Source organism: Heptranchias perlo, chromosome 16 (genome assembly GCF_035084215.1).
Source record: "Heptranchias perlo isolate sHepPer1 chromosome 16, sHepPer1.hap1, whole genome shotgun sequence".
Taxonomy (NCBI): Eukaryota; Metazoa; Chordata; class Chondrichthyes; order Hexanchiformes; family Hexanchidae; genus Heptranchias; species Heptranchias perlo.
In genome coordinates this window covers 50,702,320-50,725,071 of record NC_090340.1, presented here as the reverse complement: position 1 = coordinate 50,725,071, position 22,752 = coordinate 50,702,320, and the positions used below count along the sequence as shown (strand labels likewise).

Genomic DNA, 22,752 nt, shown 5'->3' with positions numbered 1-22,752 from the left:
CACCAGTATTCTAGTGCATCTAGTGACAAGAGATGGAGGGATTGAAGCTAAGTTGGGTTCAAACTGATTACACTGTCCACACTCAGAAGCAAAATCCACTTAGAATTTTTCCTTCAGTTGCACAGCCTCTCTACCTCTCTCTCCTTTAAGATGTTCAATAAAACCAAGCTCTTTGACCAAGCTTTTGGTCACCTGTCCTAATATCTCTGTGGCTCGGTGTCAAATTTTGTTTAATAATGCTCCTGTGAAGCATTTCGGGACGTTTTACTACCTTAAAGGCACTATATAAATGCAAGTTGTTGTTCCACATTTCAACCATCCTGTCAGAGACACTGTCGAAGAGGTTAGGAAATCAATCAAAAAAACAATTAGGAAAGCAAAGAGGAACCACAAAATTAAATTATCAAGGAATACAAAAAGAAATAGTCAAGTATTCTACAGACACATCAATAACAAAAGAAGAATCGAGATAGGGATAGGCCACTAAGGGATGCACAAGATAAATTTACAGGTAATGACAGCGAAATGGCAGAAATATTGAATAGTTACTTTGCCTCAGTAATTAAGAGAGACTAACAAGGTGGACATGACATTAGAAGAAGAGATCAAAAAAGATATAAAGACATTTAAGGTAGAAAGGGGAGAGATAATTGATAAACAAATCAAACTTAGGGAGGATAAAACCCATGGTCCAGATGGATTGCATCCGCGCATATTAAAAGAAGTTAGGAAAGAGATAGCAGAGGCATTATTACATATACATAAAAATTCATTAGAAAAGGGAATAGTGCTAGAAGACTGGCGGACAGCTAATATGACTCCTATTATTTAAAAAGAGAGATAGAACAAGTCCAGGGAACTTTAGACCAGTTAGCTTAACGTCGGTGGTAGGAAAGATAATGGAATCTTTACTCAAAGATCTAATAGAAAAACATCTAGAAAATGAAAATATAATAGAGTAGTCAGCACGGATTTCAGAAGGGAAGGTCATGCTTGACCAACGTTATTGAATTCATTGAAGAAGTAACAGAAAGAGTAGACAAGGGTAATGTAGTAGATGTAATATGTTTGGATTTTCAAAAGGCCTTTGGATAAAGTACCGCATTATAGACTCATGACTGAGGTCAGAGCATGTGGAGTCAGGGGACAGGTAGCAGAATGGATAGCAAGCTGGCTACAAAACAGAAAACAGACAGTAGGGGTTATGGGTAGCTACTCAGACTGACAAAAGATGGGAAGTGGCGTTCCACAGGGAACAGTGCTGGGACCACTGCTGTTCACAATTTATATTAACGATTCGGACTCTGGAATCGGAAGTACAATTTCAAAATTTGTGGACGACACCAAATTGGGGGGTGTGGTTAATACAAAGGAAGAATGCGTCAAAATGCAAGAGGACATTAATAAACTTGAGGAATGGACATGTAATTAGCAAATGAATTTCAATATAGAAAAGTATGAGATGGTGCATTTTGGTAGGAAGAATAAGGTGGTCACATATTGCTTGGATAATAAGAGTCTAAATGGGGTAGAGGAGCAAAGGGATCTCGAGGTACAGATACACAAATCACTAAAAGTAGCAATGCAGGTTAATAAGGCCATAAAAAAGGCAAAACAAGCACTGGCGTTCATTTCTGGAGGAACAGAATTGAAAAGCAGAGAAGTTATGTTAAACCTGTATAGAACCTTGGTTGGACCACACTTGGAGTACTGTGCACAGTTCTGATCTCCAAAGTATAAAAAGGCCATAGAGGCATTGGAGAAGGTGCAGAGAAGGTTCACAAGGATGATACCAGAACTGAGAGGATATAATTATCAGGAAAGGCTGAACGGGATATGGCTGAGGCTAGGGTTCTTTTCTCTAAAAGGGTGATCTGATGGAGGTCTTTAAGATAGTTAAAGGGTTTGATAGGGTAGATGTAGAGAAAATGCTTCCATTTATTCAAAATTAGAGGTCATAAATATAAGATAGTCACTAATAAATCCAATAGGGAATTCGGGAGAAACTTCTTTATGTGGTAAGAATGTGGAACGCGCTACCACAAGGAATGGTTGAGGCAAATAACATAGATGCATTTAAAGGGAAGCTAACTAAGCACACGAGGTAGAAAGGAATAGAAGGGTATGCTGATAGAATTAGATGAAGTGGGGAGGGAAGAGACTCGTGTGGAGCATGAACGCTAGCACAGACCTGCTGGGCCAAATGGCCTGTTTCTGTGCTGTAGACTTGATGTAAAGGCACTATATAAGTGCAAGTTGTTGTTGTTCCACATTTCAACCAACACTGACAGAGTCACTGTTGTCCCACTTATTCCAAGTTATCACAGTCTACTATAAAATCATTCAAACTAGTATTCCAATTTCTTATGGGATCCCCTTGCAACTTAAAAATACTGAAAGACATTTGCCATGTATAAATGATCATTTTTAAGCCATTGGTAAACACTACTTATGCCATTAAAGAGTTTCATATCTTTCTAATGCAGCAGGATGTTCCTGTTGGCTTCAATCCATTTTACTATAGTATGCAAGTGATCTTCTGCCTAAAGCAGGCTTTGCTACATTCATGAACAACTAAAATCAAGTTCAACAAATTGTGTACACGTTCTGTCTCCCGTGTCTGTATCAGGTAGCAGAAGCACTAGATTTCTATGCACAATGCCAAAGATCTGGGATTATGATAACCCGTCTTGTATCTTAGTTTCAAGCTTAAGAACATAAGAAATAGGAGCAGGAGTAGGCCGTACGGCCCCTCGAGCCTGCTCTGCCATTCAATAAGATCATGGCTGATCTTCTACCTCAACTCCACTTTCCCGACCTATCAGCATATGCCATTGGTTCCCTTAGTGTCCAAAAATCTATCGATCTCAGTCTGAACTATACTCAATGACTGAGTATCCACAGCCCCCTGGGCTGGAGAATTCCAAAGATTCACAACCCTCTGAGTGAAGACATTTTTCCTCATCTCAGTCCTAAATGGCCGACCTCTTATCTTGAGACTATGGCCCCTAGATCTAGACCCACCAGCCAGGGAAAACAGCCTCTCAGCATCTACCCTGTCAAGCCCTCTAAGAATTTAATATGTTTCAATGAGATCACTTCTCATTCTTCTAAATTCCAGAGAATATAGGCCCATTCTACTCAATCTTTCCTCAAAGGGCAACCCTCTCATCCCAGGAATCAATCTGGCGAACCTTCTTTGCGCCGCCTTCATCGCAAGTATTTCCTTCCTTAGGTAAGGAGACCAAAGCTGTACACAGTACTCCAGCTGTGGTCTCACCAGAGCTCTATATGATTGCAGCAAGACCTTCTTACTCTTATACTCCAACCCCCTTGCAATAAAGGCTAACACACCATTCCTTCCTAATTGCTTGCTATACCTGCATGCTAACTTTCTGTGATTTGTGTACAAGGACACCCAAATCCCTCTCAATACCAGCATTCTTAGTCTCTCATTTATTAAAAAATATTCAGCTTTTCTATTCCTCCTACCAAAGTGGATACTTTCACAGTTCCCCATGTTATACTTCATTTGCCACCTTCTTGCCCACTCACTTAACCTGTCTATATCCCTTTGCAGATTCTTTGTGTTCTCCTCATAGCTTATTTTCCCACCTAGCTTTGTATCATCAGGAAACTTGGATACATTACACTTGGTCGCATCATCTAAGTCATTGATGCATGTTGTAAACAGCTGAGGCCCAAGCACTGATCCTTGCGGCACCCAACTAGTTACAACCTGCCAACCCAAAAATGACCCGTTTATTCCTACTCTGTTTTCTGTCTGTTAACCAATTCTCAATCCAAGCTAATATATTACACCCAATCCCATGAGCCCTAATTTTGCGTAACAACCTTTTGTGAGGCACCTTATCGAATGCCTTTTGAAAATCCAAATATACTACATACACTGGTTCCCCCTTATCTACCCTGCTAGTTACACCCTAAAAAAACTCGAACAGATTTGTCAAACATGATTTCCTTTTCATAAAACCGTGTTGACTCTGCCTAATCATATTATGATTTTCTAAGTGGCCCGTTACTACGTCTTTAGTAATAGATTCTAGCATTTTCCCTATTACTGATGTCAGGCTAACTGGCCTATAGTTCCCTGTTTTCATTTCCCCTCCTTTCTTGAATAGCGGGGTTACGTTAACTACCTTCCAATCCATGGGGACCATTCTAGAATCTAGGGAAATACGGAAGATCAAAACCAATGTATCCACTATCTCTGCAGCCACCTCTTTTAAACCCTAGGATGTAGGCCATCAGGTCCAAGGGATTTGTTGGCTTTTAGTCCCATTAATTTCTGCAATACTTTTTATTTACTAATCTTAATTACTTTAAGTTCCACACTCTCATTAGACCCTTGGTTCCCCACTATTTCCGGTAGGTTTTTTGTCTTCTACTTTGAAGACAGATACAAAATATTTGTTTAATATCTCTGCCATTTCCTTATTCCCCATTATAATTTCTCTTGTCTCTTCCTCTAAGGGACCCACATTTACTTTTGCTAATCTCTTCCTTTTTACATACTTGTAAAAACTCTTACAATCTGTTTTTATATTTCTTGCTAGTTTACTCTCATATTCAATTTTCTCCCTCTTTATCAATTTCTTAGTCATCCTTTGCTGATTTGTAAAATCCTCCCAATCCTCAGGCTTACTACCCTTTTTGGCAACATTGTAAGCATCTTCTTTTAATCTAATACTATCCTTAACTTCCCCAGTTAGCCACGGTTGGATTACTTTTCCCGTGGAGTTTTTATTCCTCAAGGGAATGTATATTTGTTGAGAATTATGAATTATTTCTTTAAATGTTCGCCATTGCTTATCTACCATCATATCTTTTAATCTAATTTCCCAATCTACCGTAGCCAACTCGCCCATCATACTTACATTTAAATTTAAGACCCTAGTTTCGGACTTACTACATCACTCTCAAACTCAATATGAAATTCTATCATATTATAATCAATCTGTCCCAGAGGATCCTTAACTATAAGATTACTAATTAACCCAGTCTCATTACACAATACTAGATCTAAAATAGCCAGTTCCCTAGTTAGTTCCTTGACATATTGTTCTAGTAGACCGTCTCGAATGCATTCCAATGAACTTGTCCTCCAAAACTACTTTTGCCAATTTGATTTGCCCAGTCTACATGAAGATTAAAGTCCCCCACAATTATTGCATTACCCTTGTTACATGCTCCTTTAATTTCCTGATTTATATAGTTATGTCCATTTATAACTACTGTTAGGGGGCCTGTAAACTACTCCCACCAGTGTTTTCTGCCGCTTGTTATTTCTTAGCTTCACCCACACTGATTCTACATCCTGATTTTCTGAGCTAAGATCCTTTCTCACTACTGCCTTTATCTCATCCTTTATTATCAGGGCTACCCCTCCTTTTTCATTTTGCCTATCTTTTCGAAAAGTCAAGTACCCTGGAATATTTAGTTCCCAACCTTGGTCACCCTACAACCATGTCTCAGTAATGGCTACTAGATCAAACCCATTTATCTCTATTTGTGCCTTTAATTCATCTATCTTGTTACGGATGCTTGGTTCATTCAGATACAGTGCCTTTAATTTTAACATTTTACTTTTTTTCCCTGATGTGACCTTAGTCACTAATGCCCTATTACCTTTGTTAAACTCTCTGTCCCTTCCTGACACACTCTGCTTGGTTTTACCTACATTGCGACTCTGCTCTACAGCCTTGACTTTTCTCTTTAAACTTATAAATTTACCCTTACCTGAACCCTCCCCCCCACTTTATTAGTTTAAAGCCCTATCTACCACCCTAGTTATTCGATTTGCCAGGACACTGGTCCCAGCCTGGTTTAAGTGGAGCCCATCCCAACGGAACAGCTCCCTCTTTCCCCAGTACTGGTGCCTGTGCCCCTTGAATTGAAACCCCTGCTTCCCACACCATTCTTTCAGCCACGTATTTAACCATCTAATCTGTTTGTCCCTATGCCAATTTGCGCGTGGCTCAGGTAGTAATTCAGAGATTATTACCTTTGAGGTTCTGCTTTTTAATTTGGACCCTAGCTCCTCAAACTCCCTCAGCAGAACCTCATTCCTAGTTCTACCTATGTCGTTGGTCCCTACTTGGACTACGACAACTGGATCCTCCTCTCCTGCTTCAAGTCCTTCTCCAGCCACGAGGAGATGTTCATAACCCTGGCACCGAGCAGGCAACACAGCCTTCGGGACACCCAGTCGTGGCTGCAGAGAATAGTATCTATCTCCCTCACTACACTATCACCTAATATTACCACATTCCTTTTCGCTCCCCCCACTTGAATGGCCTCCTACACCACGGTACCATGGTCAATTTGCTCATCCTCCCTGAAGCCTTTGTTCTCATCCACACAGGTAGCAAGAGCTCGTACCTGTTGGACAAGGGCAAAGGCTTAGGCTCCTCCATCACTGCATCTGGGGTCCCCTTACCTGCCTGACTCGCAGTCACATCCTCCTGTCCTTGACCACTAACCAAATATAAACCACTACCTAAGCTAAGGGGTGTGACTGCCTCCTGGGACAAAGTGTCCAGGTAACTCTCCCCCTCCCTGATGCATCGCAATGTCTGCACCTCAGACTCTAGCTCAACAACTCTGAGCCAAAGTTTCTCAAGTTACAGACACTTATTGCAGATGTGGTTGCCTGGGATCATGCTGCTCTCCACAAACTCCCAAATGCTGCAGTTTCAGCACACCACCTGCACTGCCAGCCCTATCTAACCTTGTTTTATGTATTTAGTTAATTAAAGTTTTTATGTAATTGCTTCACTTGGTTTATTTTTAGTTACTATTTTTAAACTAATTAATTTATCTAGCTTAAGTTATTAAATTAATAATTATCAGCAAGTTTTAGGTTCCCAGTTTAAACCACTCCCCTGCAGCCACTTATATTAACCACCAATACTTAACCAATAAACTATACTTACACTAACTTAACACTAACCACTAACACACTAAAACAATATTTATCTGTAACTTACTCTCGCTGCTCCACCTTATTTTGTGACATCATTTGTTGATTTTTTCTTCTCTCTGTTTCAGACTCACCGCCTCCACTGCTCCTTTATACCAGGCACTGTGCAGGGGGGTAAATTCGCCCGCTTTCTCTCCGCTGCTCCTTTATACCGGGCCACTGGGGGGGATTCCGGCGCTTTCTCTGGCCTGCTGTCTCTCTGCTGCTCCTTTATACCCGGCCGGGGCGGGTGGGGGGGGGGCGGGGAGAATTCCCGGGCTTTCTCTGGGCTGCTCTCTCTCTGCACTGCTCTTTTATACCTGGCCACCGGGGAGGATTTCCTTGTTTTCTCTCTTAAATTCTAGCTTTGGTACAAATCTTTTTTGTTGTCACCAAACTATACAATGCAATTCTAAAAAGGGGAGAGGTTTCAACTCCACTCTTGAACAAACTTCACAACAAAATCAGGTAAATACAAAATGAACATTTTACCCCATTTCATCAACTTCATCGATAATGATTTCACCTTCTATACTTTGGAGTCTAAAATGCCAACTATTTATTACTATATATATGAAATGTTTATCAACACATGAAAGTACAAACCTGTGAAAAAGTGTCTACTGGTGCTCATTTGGGAAGATCTCCGTACAGTACAGCACAAGTGCAGCAAGGCCAGCATGGTAATTATCATGACAATGCTCTGCCACAGGAGGGTCACTTCAAAATGTCTTCCAAACCTGCATAAATAATGAGCGATATCATTTGAAATTGTATGTATCACAAAATATTTTTTGGAAGGTATAAACATAAAAATGACAAAAACATTTATGACATATATGCTCCCTTAGTTTATCCAGTGGGTAGCTAAGACATAAAAGGCAGAGGGCCCAGGCTAAGCTTTGCTGAATTAGTTGACGTCAACAAGACCAGTGCTCGGGTGCAACAACTGGCCTCAAGACCCCTTGGGGTAAATAAGGAAAAAACAACCAGGCTCCTGATTGCTGTTCCATTACCCCTATTTAAAGTGCCATCTGGACATCAGCGGAGTGCAATCGGGCTCAGCCAGGATACTCCCTGTGGTCGAATAGCATACTGGCACTTACTGTTGAAGCTTGCACATTAATAACGATCTCTCGGACAAATATTGGACGTCAATCAGCACCATGCAAACCAATCTCCAGCAAGGAGTCAAAACTTTCAGGAGAGGAGATTGGAAAAAAATGGTCAGAAAGTAAAATGTTTTTTAAAGCATTGATAACATAACAGGCTGCTATGCTATTTATTCCTTTCAAATAACTATGTCCAAGTTTTAAAAAAAGTACAGCAACAAGAGTTAGAAAAACATTTTTCTTCATTCTCTGGCAGATTAAATAATAACACAATACGGTTATCCCATAACTGATCCCTAAAATGTATAATACACAAACTTTGTTATTACAAAGATGTGGGTTTCTAAAAAATGTGGTGATTAAGGAAGGGACGGGGATATCTTAAAGAATACCAATAATTGCCTTCCTTTTCACAACAATATAAAGCAATATTTCCTTTAAGCTTCCTCCCACAAAAAAGTGAAAACTATGAAAAGTGTTCATTGGTTTTATCAACTTATGTATGAAAAGTGAACATGGTGTTTAATGGTTGGCTCTGCCCCCACCCCAAGCCGGGAACAGTAGCATAGTGGTTATGTTACTGGTCTAGTAATCCAGAGTCATGAATTCAAATCCCGCCATGGCAACTGGGGAATTTAAATTAAATTGATTAAATAAAATCTTAAAATAAAAAAACTAGTATCAGTAATGGTAGCCATGAAACTACTGGATTGTCAGAAAAACCCATCTGGTTCACTAATGCCCCCTTAGGGAAGGAAACCTACCATCCTGGTCTGGCCTGGCCTATATGAGTCCAGACCCATAGCAATGTGGTTGATTCTTAATTGTCCTCTGAGATGGCCGAGCAAGCCACTTAGTTATACAATCTCGCTTAAAAAAAAATCATAATAAGAATGACTGAATGACCACCCGGCATCGGACTACTGGACAAGGCAAACCAAAGCCCTCCTCCCTAACATTTGGGGACTTGTGCCAAAATTGGGAGAGTTGTCCCACAGACTAGTCTAGCCATACTCACAGAATCATACCTTTCAGCCAATGTCCTCAGACTCTTCCATCACCATCCCTGGGTATGTCCTGACCCACCAGAAGTGGTGGTACAGTGATATACAGTCAGGAGGGAGTGGCCCTGGGAGTCCTCAACATTGAGTCCGGACCCCATGAAATCTCAAGGCATCAAGTCAAACATAGGCAAGGAAACCTCCTGCTGATGAATCAGTCCTCCTCCATGTTGAGAAGCACAGAGGGTAGCAAGGGCACAGAATGTACTCTGGGTGGGAGACTTCAATGTCCATCACCAAGAGTGGCTGGGTAGCACCACTACTGGCTGAGTCCTGAAGGACATAGCTGCCAGTCTGGGCCTGTGGCAGGTGGTGAGGGAACAAAACAACTTGACCTTGTCCTCACCAATCTACCTGTCGCAGATGCATCTGTCCATGACAGTATTGGTAGGAGTGGCCACCGCACTGTCCTCATGGAGACGAAGTCCCATCCTTGCACTGAGGACACGATCCAACGTGTTGAGTGGCACTACCACCGTGCTAAATGGGATAGATTCCAGAACAGATCTAGCAGCTCAAAACTGGGCGTCCATGAGGTGCTGTGGGCCATCAGCAGCAGCAGAATTGTATTCCAGCACAATCTGTAACCTCATGGCCTGGCATATACCTCACTCTACCATTACCAACAATCCAGGGGATCGTTGGATAGTGTCCTCAGTGCAAGGATGGGACTTTGTCTCCATGAGGACAGTGCGGTGGCCACTCCTACCAATACTGTCAAACCTGATTCAATAAGGAGTGTAGAAGAGCATGCCAGGAGCAGCACCAGGCGTACCTAAAAGCTAGTGAAGCAACAACACAGAACTACATGAATGCCAAACAGCAGAAGCATCATGCTATAGACAGAGCTAAGAGATTCCACAACCAACGGATCAGATCATAGCTCTGCAGTCCAGACACATCCAGTTGAGAAATAGGAAAGGATCTAAGACTATAATGGGAATTGTGTATAGGACCCCTGGCAGCAACTCTGAAGTGCTAGATTGTATAAATGCAGAGATTAGACAAGCGTGCAAGAAAGGCATAGTGGTCTTAATGGGGGACTTCAACCTTCACATAGATTGGGAAAAGGTCAGAAAGGTAGTCAATTTCTTGAGTGTGTCCGGGATAGTTTTCTACAGCAGTATATGCTAGAGGCAACAAGGGGGCAAGCCATACTAGATTTAGTAATGAGTAATGAACCAAATTTAGTTAACGGCTTAACTGTACGCGAACATCTATCCAATAATGATCATAACATGATCGAGTTCAATGTAGTGTTTGAAAGGGAAAAAAGTGAGTCAGCTGCTAACATTCTAGACTTGGGTAAGGCTGACTTCAATGGGATGAGACAGAGACTGTCCACTGTAAACTGGGCAAATCTGTTAATGGGTAAAACGACTGATGATCAGTGGGAAATGTTTAAAGAAACATTTAACGTGATACAGAATCGGTTTATACCCCTGAGGGGCAAGAACTCTTCTTGCCGAAAAAAACAGCCATGGACAACTAAAGAGGTAAGGGACAGTATAAGACGTAAGGAAAGGGCATACAAAAAGGCAAAAAATGGCACAGATCCTGGTGAATGGGAAAGATACAAAGATCAACAAGGGGTCACAAAACAGATAGTAAGAGCTACAAAAGGAGAGTATGAAAAGAAACATGCAAGAGATATCAAAACCAATATGAAGAACTTTTATAGTTACATTAGGAAAAAGAGGATGGTCAGGAGCAGTGTTGGCCCCTTAAAAACTGAAAGTGGGGATATTGTCATTGACAATGGGGAAAGGGCAGACATGTTGAACGATTACTTTGCGTCAGTATTTACAGTAGAAAAAGAGGATAGCATGCCGGAAATCCTAAGAAAACTAATATTGAATCGGGGACTCGATAAAATTATCATAAGTAAAGCAAGAGTAATGAAGAAAATAATAGCACTAAAGAGTGACAAATCCCCAGGACCAGATGGTTTCCATCCCAGGGTTTTAAAGGAAGTAGGTAAGCACATTGCAGATGCCCTAACTATAATCTTTCAAAGTTCTCTAGATTCAGGAACCAACCCACTAGATTGGAAAATTGCACATGTTACTCTGCTTTTTAAGCAAGGAGAGAGAGGGAAACCAGGGAATTATAGACCAGTTAGCCTAACATCTGTTGTGGGGAAAATGCTAGAGTCTATAATTAAGGATAGGTTGACTGAACACCTCGAGAAATTTCAGCTAATCAGAGAGAGCCAGCATGGATTTGTGAAAGGTAGGTCGTGCCTGACAAACCTGATTGAATTTTTTTAAGTAGTGGACAAGGGAATGTCAATGGATGTTATTTATATGGACTTCCAGAAGGCATTTGATAAGGTCCCAAATAAGGGACTGTTAGCCAAGATAGAAGCCCATGGAATCGAGGGAAAAGTACGGACTTGGTTAGGAAGTTGGCTGAGCGAAAGGCGACAGAGAGTAGGGATAATGGGTAGGTACTCACATTGGCAGGATGTGACTAGTGGAGTCCCGTAGGGATCTGTCTTGGGGCCTCAATTATTCACAATATTTATTAACGACTTAGATGAATGCATAGAAAGTCTCACATCTATGTTTGCCGATGACACAAAGATTGGTGGCATTGTAAGCAGTGTAGATGAAAACATAAAATTACAAAGTGATATTGATAGATTAGGTGAATGGGCAAAACTGTGGAAAATGGAATTCAATGTAGGCAAATGTGAGGTCATCCACTTTGGATCAAAAAAGGATAGAACAGGGTAGTTTCTAAATGGTAAAAAGTTAAAAACAGTGGATGTCCAAAGGGACCGAGGGGTTCAGGTACATAGATCATTGAAGTGTCATGAACAGGTGCAAAAAATAATCAATAAGGCTAATGGAATGATGGCCTTTATATCTAGAGGACTGGAGCACAAGGGGGCAGAAGTTATGCTGCAGCTATACAAAACCCTGGTTAGACGGCACCTGGAGTACTGTGAGCAGTTCTGGGCACCGCACCTTCGGAAGGACATATTGGCTTTGGAGGGAGTGCAGCGTAGGTTTACTAGAATGATACCTGGACTTCAAGGGTTAAGTTACGAGGAGAGATTACACAAATTGGGGTTGTATTCTCTGGAGTTTCGAAGGTTAAGGGGTGATCTGATCGAAGTTTATAAGATATTAAGGGGAACGGATAGGGTGGATAGAGAGAAACTATTTCCGCTGGTTGGGGATCCTAGGAGTAAGGGGCACAGTCTAAAAAATAGAGCCAGACCTTTCAGGAGCGAGATTAGAAAACATTTCTAGACACAAAAGGTGGTAGAAGTTTGGAACTCTCTTCCGCAAATGGCAATTGATACTAGCTCAATTGCTAAATTTAAATCTGAGACAGATAGCTTTTAGGCAACCAAAGGAATTAAGGGATCTGGGCCAAAGGCGGGTATATGAAGTGAGATCACAGATCAGCCATGATCTTATCAAATGGTGGAGCAGGCACGAGGGGCTGAATGGCCTACTCCTGTTCCTATGTTTCTAAGTTGCAAATGGTGGTGGACAGTTAAACAACTAACGGGAGGAGGAGGCTTTGTAAACATCCCCATCCTCAATGATGGCAGAGTCCAGCACGTCAGTGCAAAAGACAAAGCTGAAGCGTGTACAACCATCTTCAGCAAAAAGTGCTGAGTGGATGATCCATCTCGGCCTCCTCCCGATATCCCCACCATCACAGAAGCCAGTCTTCAGCCAATTCGATTCACTACACGTGATATCAAGAAACGGCTGAGTGCACTGGATACAGAAATGGCTATGGGGCCCGACAACATCCCGGCTGTAGTGCTAAAGACTTCCGCTCCAGAACTAGCCGAGCAGCTAGCCAAACTGTTCCAGTACAGCTAAAACACTGGCATCTACCTGACAATGTGGAAAATTGCCCAGGTATGTCCTGTACACAAAAAGCAGGACAAATCCAATCAGGCTAATTACTGCCCCATCAGTCTACTCTCAATCATCAGCAAAGTGATGGAAGGTGTCATCGACAGTGCTATCAAGCGGCACTTACTCACCAATAACCTGCTCACCAATGCTCAGTTTGGGTTCCGCCAGGACCACTTGGCTCCAGACCTCATTACAGCCTTGGTCCAAACATGGACAAAAGAGCTGAATTCCAGAGGTGAGGTGAGAGTGACTGCCCTTGACATCAAGGCAGCATTTGACTGAGTGTGGCACCAAGGACCCCTGGTAAAATTGAAGTCAATGGGAATTAGGGGGAAAACTCTCCAGTGGCTGGAGTCATACCGAGCACAAAGGAAGATGGTAGTGGTTGGTTGTTGGGGGCCAATCATCTCAGCCCCAGGACATTTCTGCAGGAGTTCCTCAGGGCAGTGTCCTAGGCCCAACCATCTTCAGCTGCTTCATCAATGACCTTCCCTCCATCATAACGTCAGAAATGGGGATGTTCGCTGATGATTGCACAGTGTTCAGTTCCATTCGCAACCCCTCAGATAATGAAGCAGTCCATGCCGCATGCAGCAAGACCTGGACAACATCCAGGCTTGGGCTCATAAGTGACAAGTAACATTCGTGCCAGACAAGTGCCAGGCAATGTCCATCTCCAACAAGAGAGAGTCTAACCACCTCCCCTTGACATTCAACGGCATTACCATCGCCGAATCCCCCACCATCTGGTCACCATTGACCAGAAACTTAACTGGACCAGCCACATAAATACTGTGGCTACAAGAGCAGGTCAGAGGCTGGGTATTCTGTGGCGAGCGACTCACCTCCTGACTCCCCAAAGCCTTTCCACCATCTACAAGTTACAAGTCAGGAGTGCGATGGAATACTCTCCACTTGCCTGGATGAGTACAGCTCCAACAAAACTCAAGAAGCTCGACACCATCCAAGACAAAGCAGCCCGCTTGATTGGCACCCCGTCCACCACCCTAAACATTCACTCCCTTCACCACCGTGCACTGTGGCTGCAGTGTGTACCATCCACAGGATGCAATGCAGCAACTCGCCAAGGCTTCTTTGACAGCACCTCCCAAACCCACGACCTCTACCACCTAGAAGGACAAGGGCAGCAGGCACATGGGAACAACACCACCTGCACATTCCCCTCCAAGTCACACACCATCCTGACTTGGAAATATATCGCCGTTCCTTCATCGTCGCTGGGTCAAAATCCTGGAACTCCCTACCTAACAGCACTGTGGGAGAACCTTCACCACACGGGCTGCAGCGGTTCAAGAAGGCGGCTCACCACCATCTTCTCAAGGGCAATTAGGGATGGGCTGGCCTTGCCAGCAACGCCCCCATCCCATGAACAAATAAAAAAAAAGCATTCTCTGTATTTTTTCACAAATAATGCAACCGTTTAATAATAGATTGATAGAATTAGGTTCCAGTGTAGTTATTTTCTTGTGTGTGTAGTTAAGTTCCAATTTAGGGCTGAACTATCAAATCTCACATTGTATTTTTGAGATTGGTGGCTGCATTATTGGTTTCAGACAGCAGTATCCCGTTTGTACCGCCTGGCTGGTCTCCTGCCCAAGAGAGTGCTCTGTGCATGCATAGAGCTCCTCACCAGCAGTTAATGTTTAAATGTTTAGAGTGCACACAGCAATATCTACACTATATAAACATTTAAATTAACTGGAAGTAGGTTTAAAAAGTGTCAAAGCAGTCCAAGGGGCTCCCTGAGCACTTTGAACAAAAAAATATAGTTCAACCTTTTACTGGAGTAACACTCTAGTTTAACAGTGGGACTGCCTCCCCCAGGGAGTCTCACACTGCTTCTCCCTGGAGTCAGGCTGGGCCCTGACTCTGGATTTATAATACAACTTTAGTATAACACAAAAGTGGCAGTATAACTCGGTAGACTGCCAAGCACATTAAAACCACAAAGTGTGAGACCTCTCCACTAGTTTGTATTCCCGAATAATGCAGTATAAATTCAGCCTAAAAGTATAACCTTTTTTTGACATAACTAACATTTCAAAATATAAGTATAGTTCCAAGTGTTTAATCCAGAGGCAGTACAAAAAGAGGCACGAATTAAGAGGAGGAACTTGGGATCTTAAGCCTTGAAAGCAGGCAACTGAGAGAGTTGCATATGATATTAAATTGAACAGATAAGATAAATCTGGAGCATGACTTCAAGGTATACCATGGAAATTGAACAGGTGCAAATGGTGAGAGGTAAATTTAGTAGCAATGTCAGTAAGTGCTTCTTCATTCAGAGTGATTGACATTTGGAACAGCCTTCTGGATAGGGTAGTAGAGCCAAAAACCTGGAATCATTTAAGGTTAATCATTTATAGTTTTTTCTAGATGGTTGAGTTAAAGTGTCCCGAATGGCCTTCCTCATGTGTATCTATTTTGTGATCTGTCTTATCCTTTATGACCCTAAGACTCGCTCCTAACATTCCACCCATGTAGACAGCTCCGCATAAGGAAAAGCTACAGTGGGACCAATGTAACTATTTGAAAGGAAAGCTTTGAAATTGTGCTGTGCAGAAAAGCTTCCAGCATAGAATCATAGCAAGGTCACAGCACGGAAGGAGGCCATTCGGCCCATCGAGTCCGATTTCTCTGAGCGCACTGACCAAACACTCACCAAAAGAAGCCACGTAGGATGTTGGCCACCAGCATCACCAGGCACACGTGGGTAGAGAAGCCCTCGGCGTTGCCACTCTTTTGGATCTCGCGGTACTGCGGGATGTAGGGAGCCACGCCCCCGAAGACAATCAGGAAGGACGCAATCCAGGACAGGAAGGACCAGGCAACATCCGAATGCAGCTCAGAGAGGAAACTCTGTGCATCTGCCTCAGCCATCAGGACCATCAAAAAAAAATACTGCAAGAGGGAGTGGCACTGCCAAGTTGCTGACTTCAAATAAACTATAAAATATTTGCTATATATTGAGCAAACCACAATTATAATTCTTCATCCCAGCATGGATGGGCAGGGTAATGTCATGATGTCAAGTTGACTGAAACTCCTTTTAAACCGCTGTATCAGGAAGTTTCTGTGCTTCGACGCAGCTTTTGTACTTCTTCCTGTTCCGTGGGTAGAAACAACAGGAAATTAAAAAATTGCAACGTTATTTGTTAAATACTTTCCGTTCCTATTGTTTTATTTTACATTGGTTTTACTTTAAAATGATCTACCACCGTGCTGCGATGTTTTTTGTTGCAGTTATGCGTTCGGGTTGGGGGATTATTAATATTTCCGAAGTCTTACATTACGTACGCTTGCAGAACTCTCCACCCTACCTTTAACTGCATTGACGAAGCGGACCTTCCCGATCCTTACCCGTTTACAACATCAGTAAATGCTAGACTATGGTTCCAGGCTTACCTTCGCATGCTAGGACGTATCCCGGAAACTATTTCAGCCGCATGCCATCTAAAGACTGCACTTCCTGCAGGATAAAAATACAATGCTGCTAGCAACCTTTTCGTGGTTACTGTACTGCTGTCAACCCTGAATATCTGCTCCAAGTCTTTCTGCGAACCATAAAGTAGCAACTCAATATGCAGAGACACGCAGACTCCGGGCCCTTTCACTTTCTAGTCATAATTTACATATATTTTCTTAACTTTTGTTGAATGAGGTGAACTACGTCAAGCGCGATGCAGAATCCACTTGCACTACAGCTTTTGTATTAGAGATCGAAGAGCTAGTGCGTACTGTCGTGGTTACGATTTCTCTGCAGTTAATAACAGGTCAAACCGTACTTCGTTGGTGTGATAGATAGGAAGCCAGTTAGAATGTAACAGTTAACAAGACCTTGTGTGTGTGGTGTGTACAGAGAGAGAGAGATACATATATGTGGATATAGTATATATAGATCTATAGAAAAAGCGTAAAGTAACGATGAAGTATTCACCATATAAACCAAAGATGGGCGTACTGGATCCTTCTTGTTGCCTTTCAATATGTTCTGTTTCCCGTCACGTCAATGGCTATTAAGTTTCAGTCCGGGAACAGTTAGAGAAAAAAACTATTGGAATGTATCGTGTTCCTGTAGAATTATAGTGCTCAAAAACTCAGTCAAAATGGTACTTAAAGCTAGTGCTGGAAAACCCCTCCCCCACCCGTCTAGTTATAAATGTGTTAAGTTTGTCGTGTAAATTGACAGTTGACTACAAAATCCGGTGCAATTATACGTATTATTTTTTTTGCACTGTAAAACATGCACAGCTTCTCTCTTCGCGGATGCTAACTGACCTGCTGTGTAATTACAGCATTTTCTGGGTTAATAAACCCAAGCTTCCCGATGTCAGTAAAACATGGCTAATATTAAGTCACAAACAAGCACAATTGTTTGGGTTAAAATTAGATCTTCCTTTTCCAAAACGATCACTAACAGGAGATAGCACCGCTAAGCCAGTTCAGGAGGACTTTCGGTTATGGAATCAGAACGTTTCAGGTTATAAAAAGAAATATATCCAACAGCCGCGCTTAAAATAGCAGGAAATCAGACTTTCACAACTGCACACTGGGTTTGTGAATTGTGATACATTCCAATCGATTATAAATCGATTTGGTTTCAGTAATTTGCAGTATATAAGTGGGAGTACGTTTCGGGCCGACCGGATCGCTTAAGTATTCTCCCTCTCCTAAAACTGCAAATTATAATATCCAGAAGCGAGTGATAACTGTTCTCACATCCTGTACTAAAAGCATGCGACAGCAGTATCACAGACTTTGTGACATAACTATCAAAATGCACATGCCGGAAGTGCACTGCAAAGAATCAATAGGCAAATGATTCTATGGGTATTAAATTAACCAATGTACATTCTTGCGTGAAGTTGGGGTCCACATGAAAATCTTTGTCTTATCAATGGGAATGTTTTGGTAAACTTTAACGTGTGGTGAATTTTTGCCATCACCCTTTTGATGAACACTCGTTGCGAGTAGAATTGACTTTGTTTACTGCCCTTCACATATCACATGCTGTGCAAAATATGTTAAGACTATCACGTGGTACTGGGAAAGCCGGTGTAAGCTCGCAAATGTTGATTCTGCTGACTGAATGGTTTACTGACTCAGTGAGAGCTTATAACAGAACTTCTGATGGTAAAAAGGACAGCTTAGGAAATAGCTAAACATTGAAGGAACAAGTTCTAATAGCGCATGGCCTCCGATATGCATTTATTTGAATTAATTTGCTGCAGGAAAGTTAATTTCCCAAATCGTTCCCGTTTAAAAGCAGAAAAAACCTAAACGTTCTAATGTAAAATTCAGAGGAACTTGAAAAAAAAATCCATTTTCTATTTTCTAATTATTAGATTGGAATGGTACACAAGCAAATATATTGTTCTTCTTTAAGACTTGATAGAGCTGAAGTTGTACATGATTAAACTAAAAACTTTAGTCTCTGGAACAGTTGTAATGAAATTCATTTATTGCCACTAAGCAACTTGTAAGATTTTCAAGGAAACCATTTTGTTTTGATGCTGCTTTAAGCAGGTGACCATGTCGTTCATAGAACTGAACGATGGAAATTGCTGTTGCAAGAATAGGTTTACAATTAGGATCAGTAACCTTGAAATACTACTTCAAAGGGTAACTTTGTCTTTATTCTCCTTGGTCATTTTTGTTAAATGCCGACCATTTTACACATATATAGGACACAAAGCTACTGATATTGTCTATTGAATTGTAACTATTTGTGATAACACATACCCTACTGGTCGCACAAAATTATCAAGTCTGGATTGAATACAATAACATTCAACACCAGTCCTAAATAACCTCCACCTGGTATAAAATTTAGCATTGATGCTCCTACTTAATAAAATTTCAGGAATGAAGTGCAGGAGTCACAGATTAGAACAACCACTTTTGTGCAGTATTTTAAATCTCACTTCAATAATAATATTTGAAGAATCTTTAGCTGTGTTACTGTAGGAAGGTTACATTTAATACAGCTACTCCAACATCAACCCAATACCACACACCTCCAAGCAGCAGGATACGGAGCAGCACTGGCAAGGAGCAGCCTTTTGTCCCCTTTGGGGAAGTTGAATGGCATAGGACCGTTGGAAAAAAATAGAGGGAAAGTAACTGATAAAAGAAAAGAAACTGTGGTATAATGAGTTATACGATTCAATGGCCTTATGCAGGAGTTTCTTTTAACTTTAAAATTATGATTAACATTCTATCTCCCTAAACGGATGAACAGAAAAAGAAACAATATTTGTTTTTTTCTTCCCCCCCTCCTCCACTGTGGGAGACCATTCAGCCCACTGGTACTAGCTCTTCAATTGGAGATATCTACTCTTAATCCCAGCTCCCTGCCCTTTTTATGTTCCTTCATTTCAGATATTGATTCAGTTTTATTTTAAATGGTTTTGCAATATTTGTGGTAAAGCTTTCCATGTCCTACTGACTTTCTGTGTGAAAAAAATAGTTTAGCTTCCCTATTGTTCTTCTAGTGAGAACTCATTGTTACTCATTGTCATTGAACAAAATGTCAGGTTCCACATGTACGCTGACGATACCCAGCTCTACCCCATCTCTCTTGACCCCTCCGCCATCTCTGATTTGTCACACTGCTTGTCCGACATCCAGCACTGGATGAGCAGAAATTTCCTCCAACTAAATATTGGGAAGACCGAAGCCATTGTATTTGGTCCCTGCCACAAACTCCATTGTATTTGGTCCCTGCCACAAACTCCATTCCTTAGCTACCAACTCCATCCCTCTCCCAGGCCACTGTCAGAGGCTGAACCAGATTGTTTGCAACCTTGGTGTCCTATTTGACCCTGAGATGAGCTTCCAACCACATAGTCCACTCCATCACCAAGACCGTCTACATTCACCTCCATAACATCGCCCGTCTCTGCCAATGCCTCATCTCATCTACTGTTAAAACCCTCACCCATGCCTTTGTTACGTCTACACTTGACTATTCCAATGCTCTCCTGGCTGCCCCCCCCCCCCCATCTACCACCCTCCATAAACTTGAGCTCATCCAAAAACCCTGCTGCTCATATCCTAATTTGCATCAAGTCCTGTTCACCCATCACCACTGTGCTCGCTGACCTACATTGGCTCCCGGTCTGGCAACACCTCAATTTTCAAATTCTCACCCTTGTTTTTAAATCCCTCCATGGCCTCGCCCCTCCTTATTTCTGTGCCTCCTCCAGCCCTAAAACCCTCTGAGATTTCTGTCCTCCTCCAATTCCGGCTGCCTGTGCATCCCTGATTTTTATCACACCACCAGTGGCAGTCATGCCTTCAGCTGCCTAGCTCCTAAGCTTTGGAATTCCCTCCCTAAACCACTCCACCTCTCTACCTCTCTCCTCCTTTAAGAGCTCCTTAAAACCTACCTCTTTGGCCAAGCTTATGTGGCTTGGTGTCAAATTTTGTTTGAGAATGCTCCTGAGAAGCGCCTTGGGACGTTTTACTATGTTAAATGTGCTATATAAATGCAAATTGTTGTTGATGATGATTTACTAATCACTTTAAAGGATTCCTTCCTTCCTGCACCAAGAGTTTGCTAGCTTCTCACCCTTTGCTATTCCTGTCCTCAGCCCCATTCCCTTCCCTGTCACCTCTTTCCTCTAACCCCTTCTTTGCCTTTGCCCATTCCCATCACCATTCCCCCATCTGCTTTCATCCTCTTCACTGCCTGGGTTCAATTATGTACTGGGTGGACACATTGTTCAATTGGAGAACAAATTTGGCTAGGTGGAGGAGGGTTGTTCACTGTGAGAACAAGTTCAGCCAGGTGGAGGAGGGCTGTTCAACCTGAGAACAAGCTCGATATTTTGCATTTTGTTTAACTGTTCCTTGCCCAACCTGAAGCACTTGCTCCCTGTGTGTGGCGCCGGGGACACTGGCCGCACGGATGTCCTTGCGCCATGTCTGGCTTGCGGCCACTGCCATCTGGGCGTTGAAAGTGGCACTCGGCCCTGACTTTTTTTTAATTCATTCATGGGATGTGGGTGTCGTTGACAAGACCAGCATTTATTGCCCATCCCTAATTGCCCTTGAGAAGGTGGTGGTGAGCCGCCTTCTTGAACCACTGCAGTCCCTATGGTGAAGGTTCTCCCACAGCGCTGTTAGGAAGGGAGTTCCAGGATTTTGACCCAGCGACGATGAAGGAACGGCGATATATTTCCAAGTCAGGATGATTGTGACTTGGAGGGGAACGTGCAGGTGGTGTTGTTCCCATGTGCCTGCTGCTCTTGTCCTTCTAGGTGGTAGAGGTCATGAGTTTGGGAGATGCTGTTGAAGAAGCCTTGGCGAGTTGCTGCAGTGCCTCCTGTGGATGGTACACACTGCAGCCACTGTGCGCTGTTGGTGAAGGGAATGAATGTTTAGGGTGGTGGTTGGGGTGCCAATCAAGCGGGCTGCTTTGTCCTGGATGGTGTCGAGCTTCTTGAGTGTTGTTGGAGCTGCACTCATCCAGGCAAGTGGAGAGTATTCCATCACACTCCTAACCTGTGCCTTGTAGATGGTGGAAAGGCTTTGGGGAGTCAGGAAGTGGGTCACTCGCCGCAGAATACCCGGCCTCTGACCTGCTCTTGTAGCCACAGTATTTATATGGCTGGTCCAGTTAATTTTCTGGTCAATGGTGACCCCCAGGATGTTGATGGTGGGGGATTCGGCGATGGTAATGCTGTTGAATGTCCAGGGGAGGTGGTTAGACTCTCTCTTGTTGGAGATGGTCATTGCCTGGCACTTGTCTGGCGCGAATGTTACTTGCCACTTATCATCCCAAGCCTGGATGTTGTCCAGGTGTTGCTGCATGCGGGCTCAGGCTGCTTCATTACTTGAGGGGTTGCGAATGTAACTGAACACTGTGCAATCATCAGTGAACATCCCCATTTCTGACCTTATGATGGAGGGAAGGTCACTGATGAAGCAGCTGAAGATGGTTGGGCCTAGGACATTGTCCTGAGGAACAATCTTCAGCACTACAGCCGGGATGTTGTTGGGGCCCATAGCTTTTGCAGTATCCAGTGCACTCAGCTGTTTCTTAATATCACGTGGAGTGAATTGAATTGGCTGAAGACTGGCTTCTGTGATGGTGGGGATATCACGAGGAGGCCAAGATGGATCATCCACGCGGCACTTCTGGCTGAAGATGGTTGCAAACCCTTCAGCCTTGTCTTTTGCACTCATGTGCTGGACTCCGCCATCATTGAGGATGGGGATGTTTTCAGAGCCTCCTCCTCCCGTTAGTTGTTTAATTGTCCACCACCTTCATGACTGGATGTGGCAGGACTGCAGAGCTTTGATCTGATCCGTTGGTTGTGGAATCGCTTAGCTCTGTCTATAGTATGTTGCTTCCGCTGTTTAGCATGCATGTAGTCCTGAGTTGTAGCTTCACCAGGTTGGCACCTCATTTTTAGGTATGCCTGGTGCTGCTCCTGGCATGCTCTTCTACACTCCTCATTGTGGAGGAGGCCCAAGCGTATGGAGCCATCCCGCCCGATCTGACCCCCGTTCGGACGGAATTGCTCATCGGCGCCAGGCCCCGAAACCTCCCTCGGGGGCTGTGCCTCACAACTTGAGCCGTCTCTCGGAAATCCCCTCCGTGCCGTTTCACTCTGCGCGGAGTAATTTCCTGTACGGGCTGCTCCTGCACACTCTCCGCTTCCTCGCCCTTGTCTCTCGCC

The 22,752-nt window shown here is 43.0% G+C and overlaps 1 protein-coding gene across 3 annotated transcripts in view; it reads right to left on the bottom strand.

The window, feature by feature from the left end:
• si:dkey-246g23.2 (solute carrier family 66 member 2) overlaps nt 1-17,089 on the bottom strand; it is a 68,791-nt gene extending 51,702 nt beyond the window's left edge. The window contains exons 1-3 of one of the 3 annotated variants that reach the window (XM_067998107.1): nt 17,001-17,089; nt 15,726-16,167; nt 7,589-7,722 (exon numbers count right to left, since the gene is read on the bottom strand). In XM_067998107.1, the coding sequence (XP_067854208.1) occupies nt 7,589-7,722; nt 15,726-15,952 (361 nt within the window). In that variant the 5' untranslated portion in view covers nt 15,953-16,167; nt 17,001-17,089. Of the gene's footprint in view, nt 1-7,588; nt 7,723-15,725; nt 16,168-16,383; nt 16,824-17,000 lie in introns of those variants that run through there. The other 2 variants (XM_067998106.1, XM_067998108.1) reach the window with 2 other exon arrangements.
• Between the last annotated feature and the right edge of the window lie 5,663 nt (nt 17,090-22,752).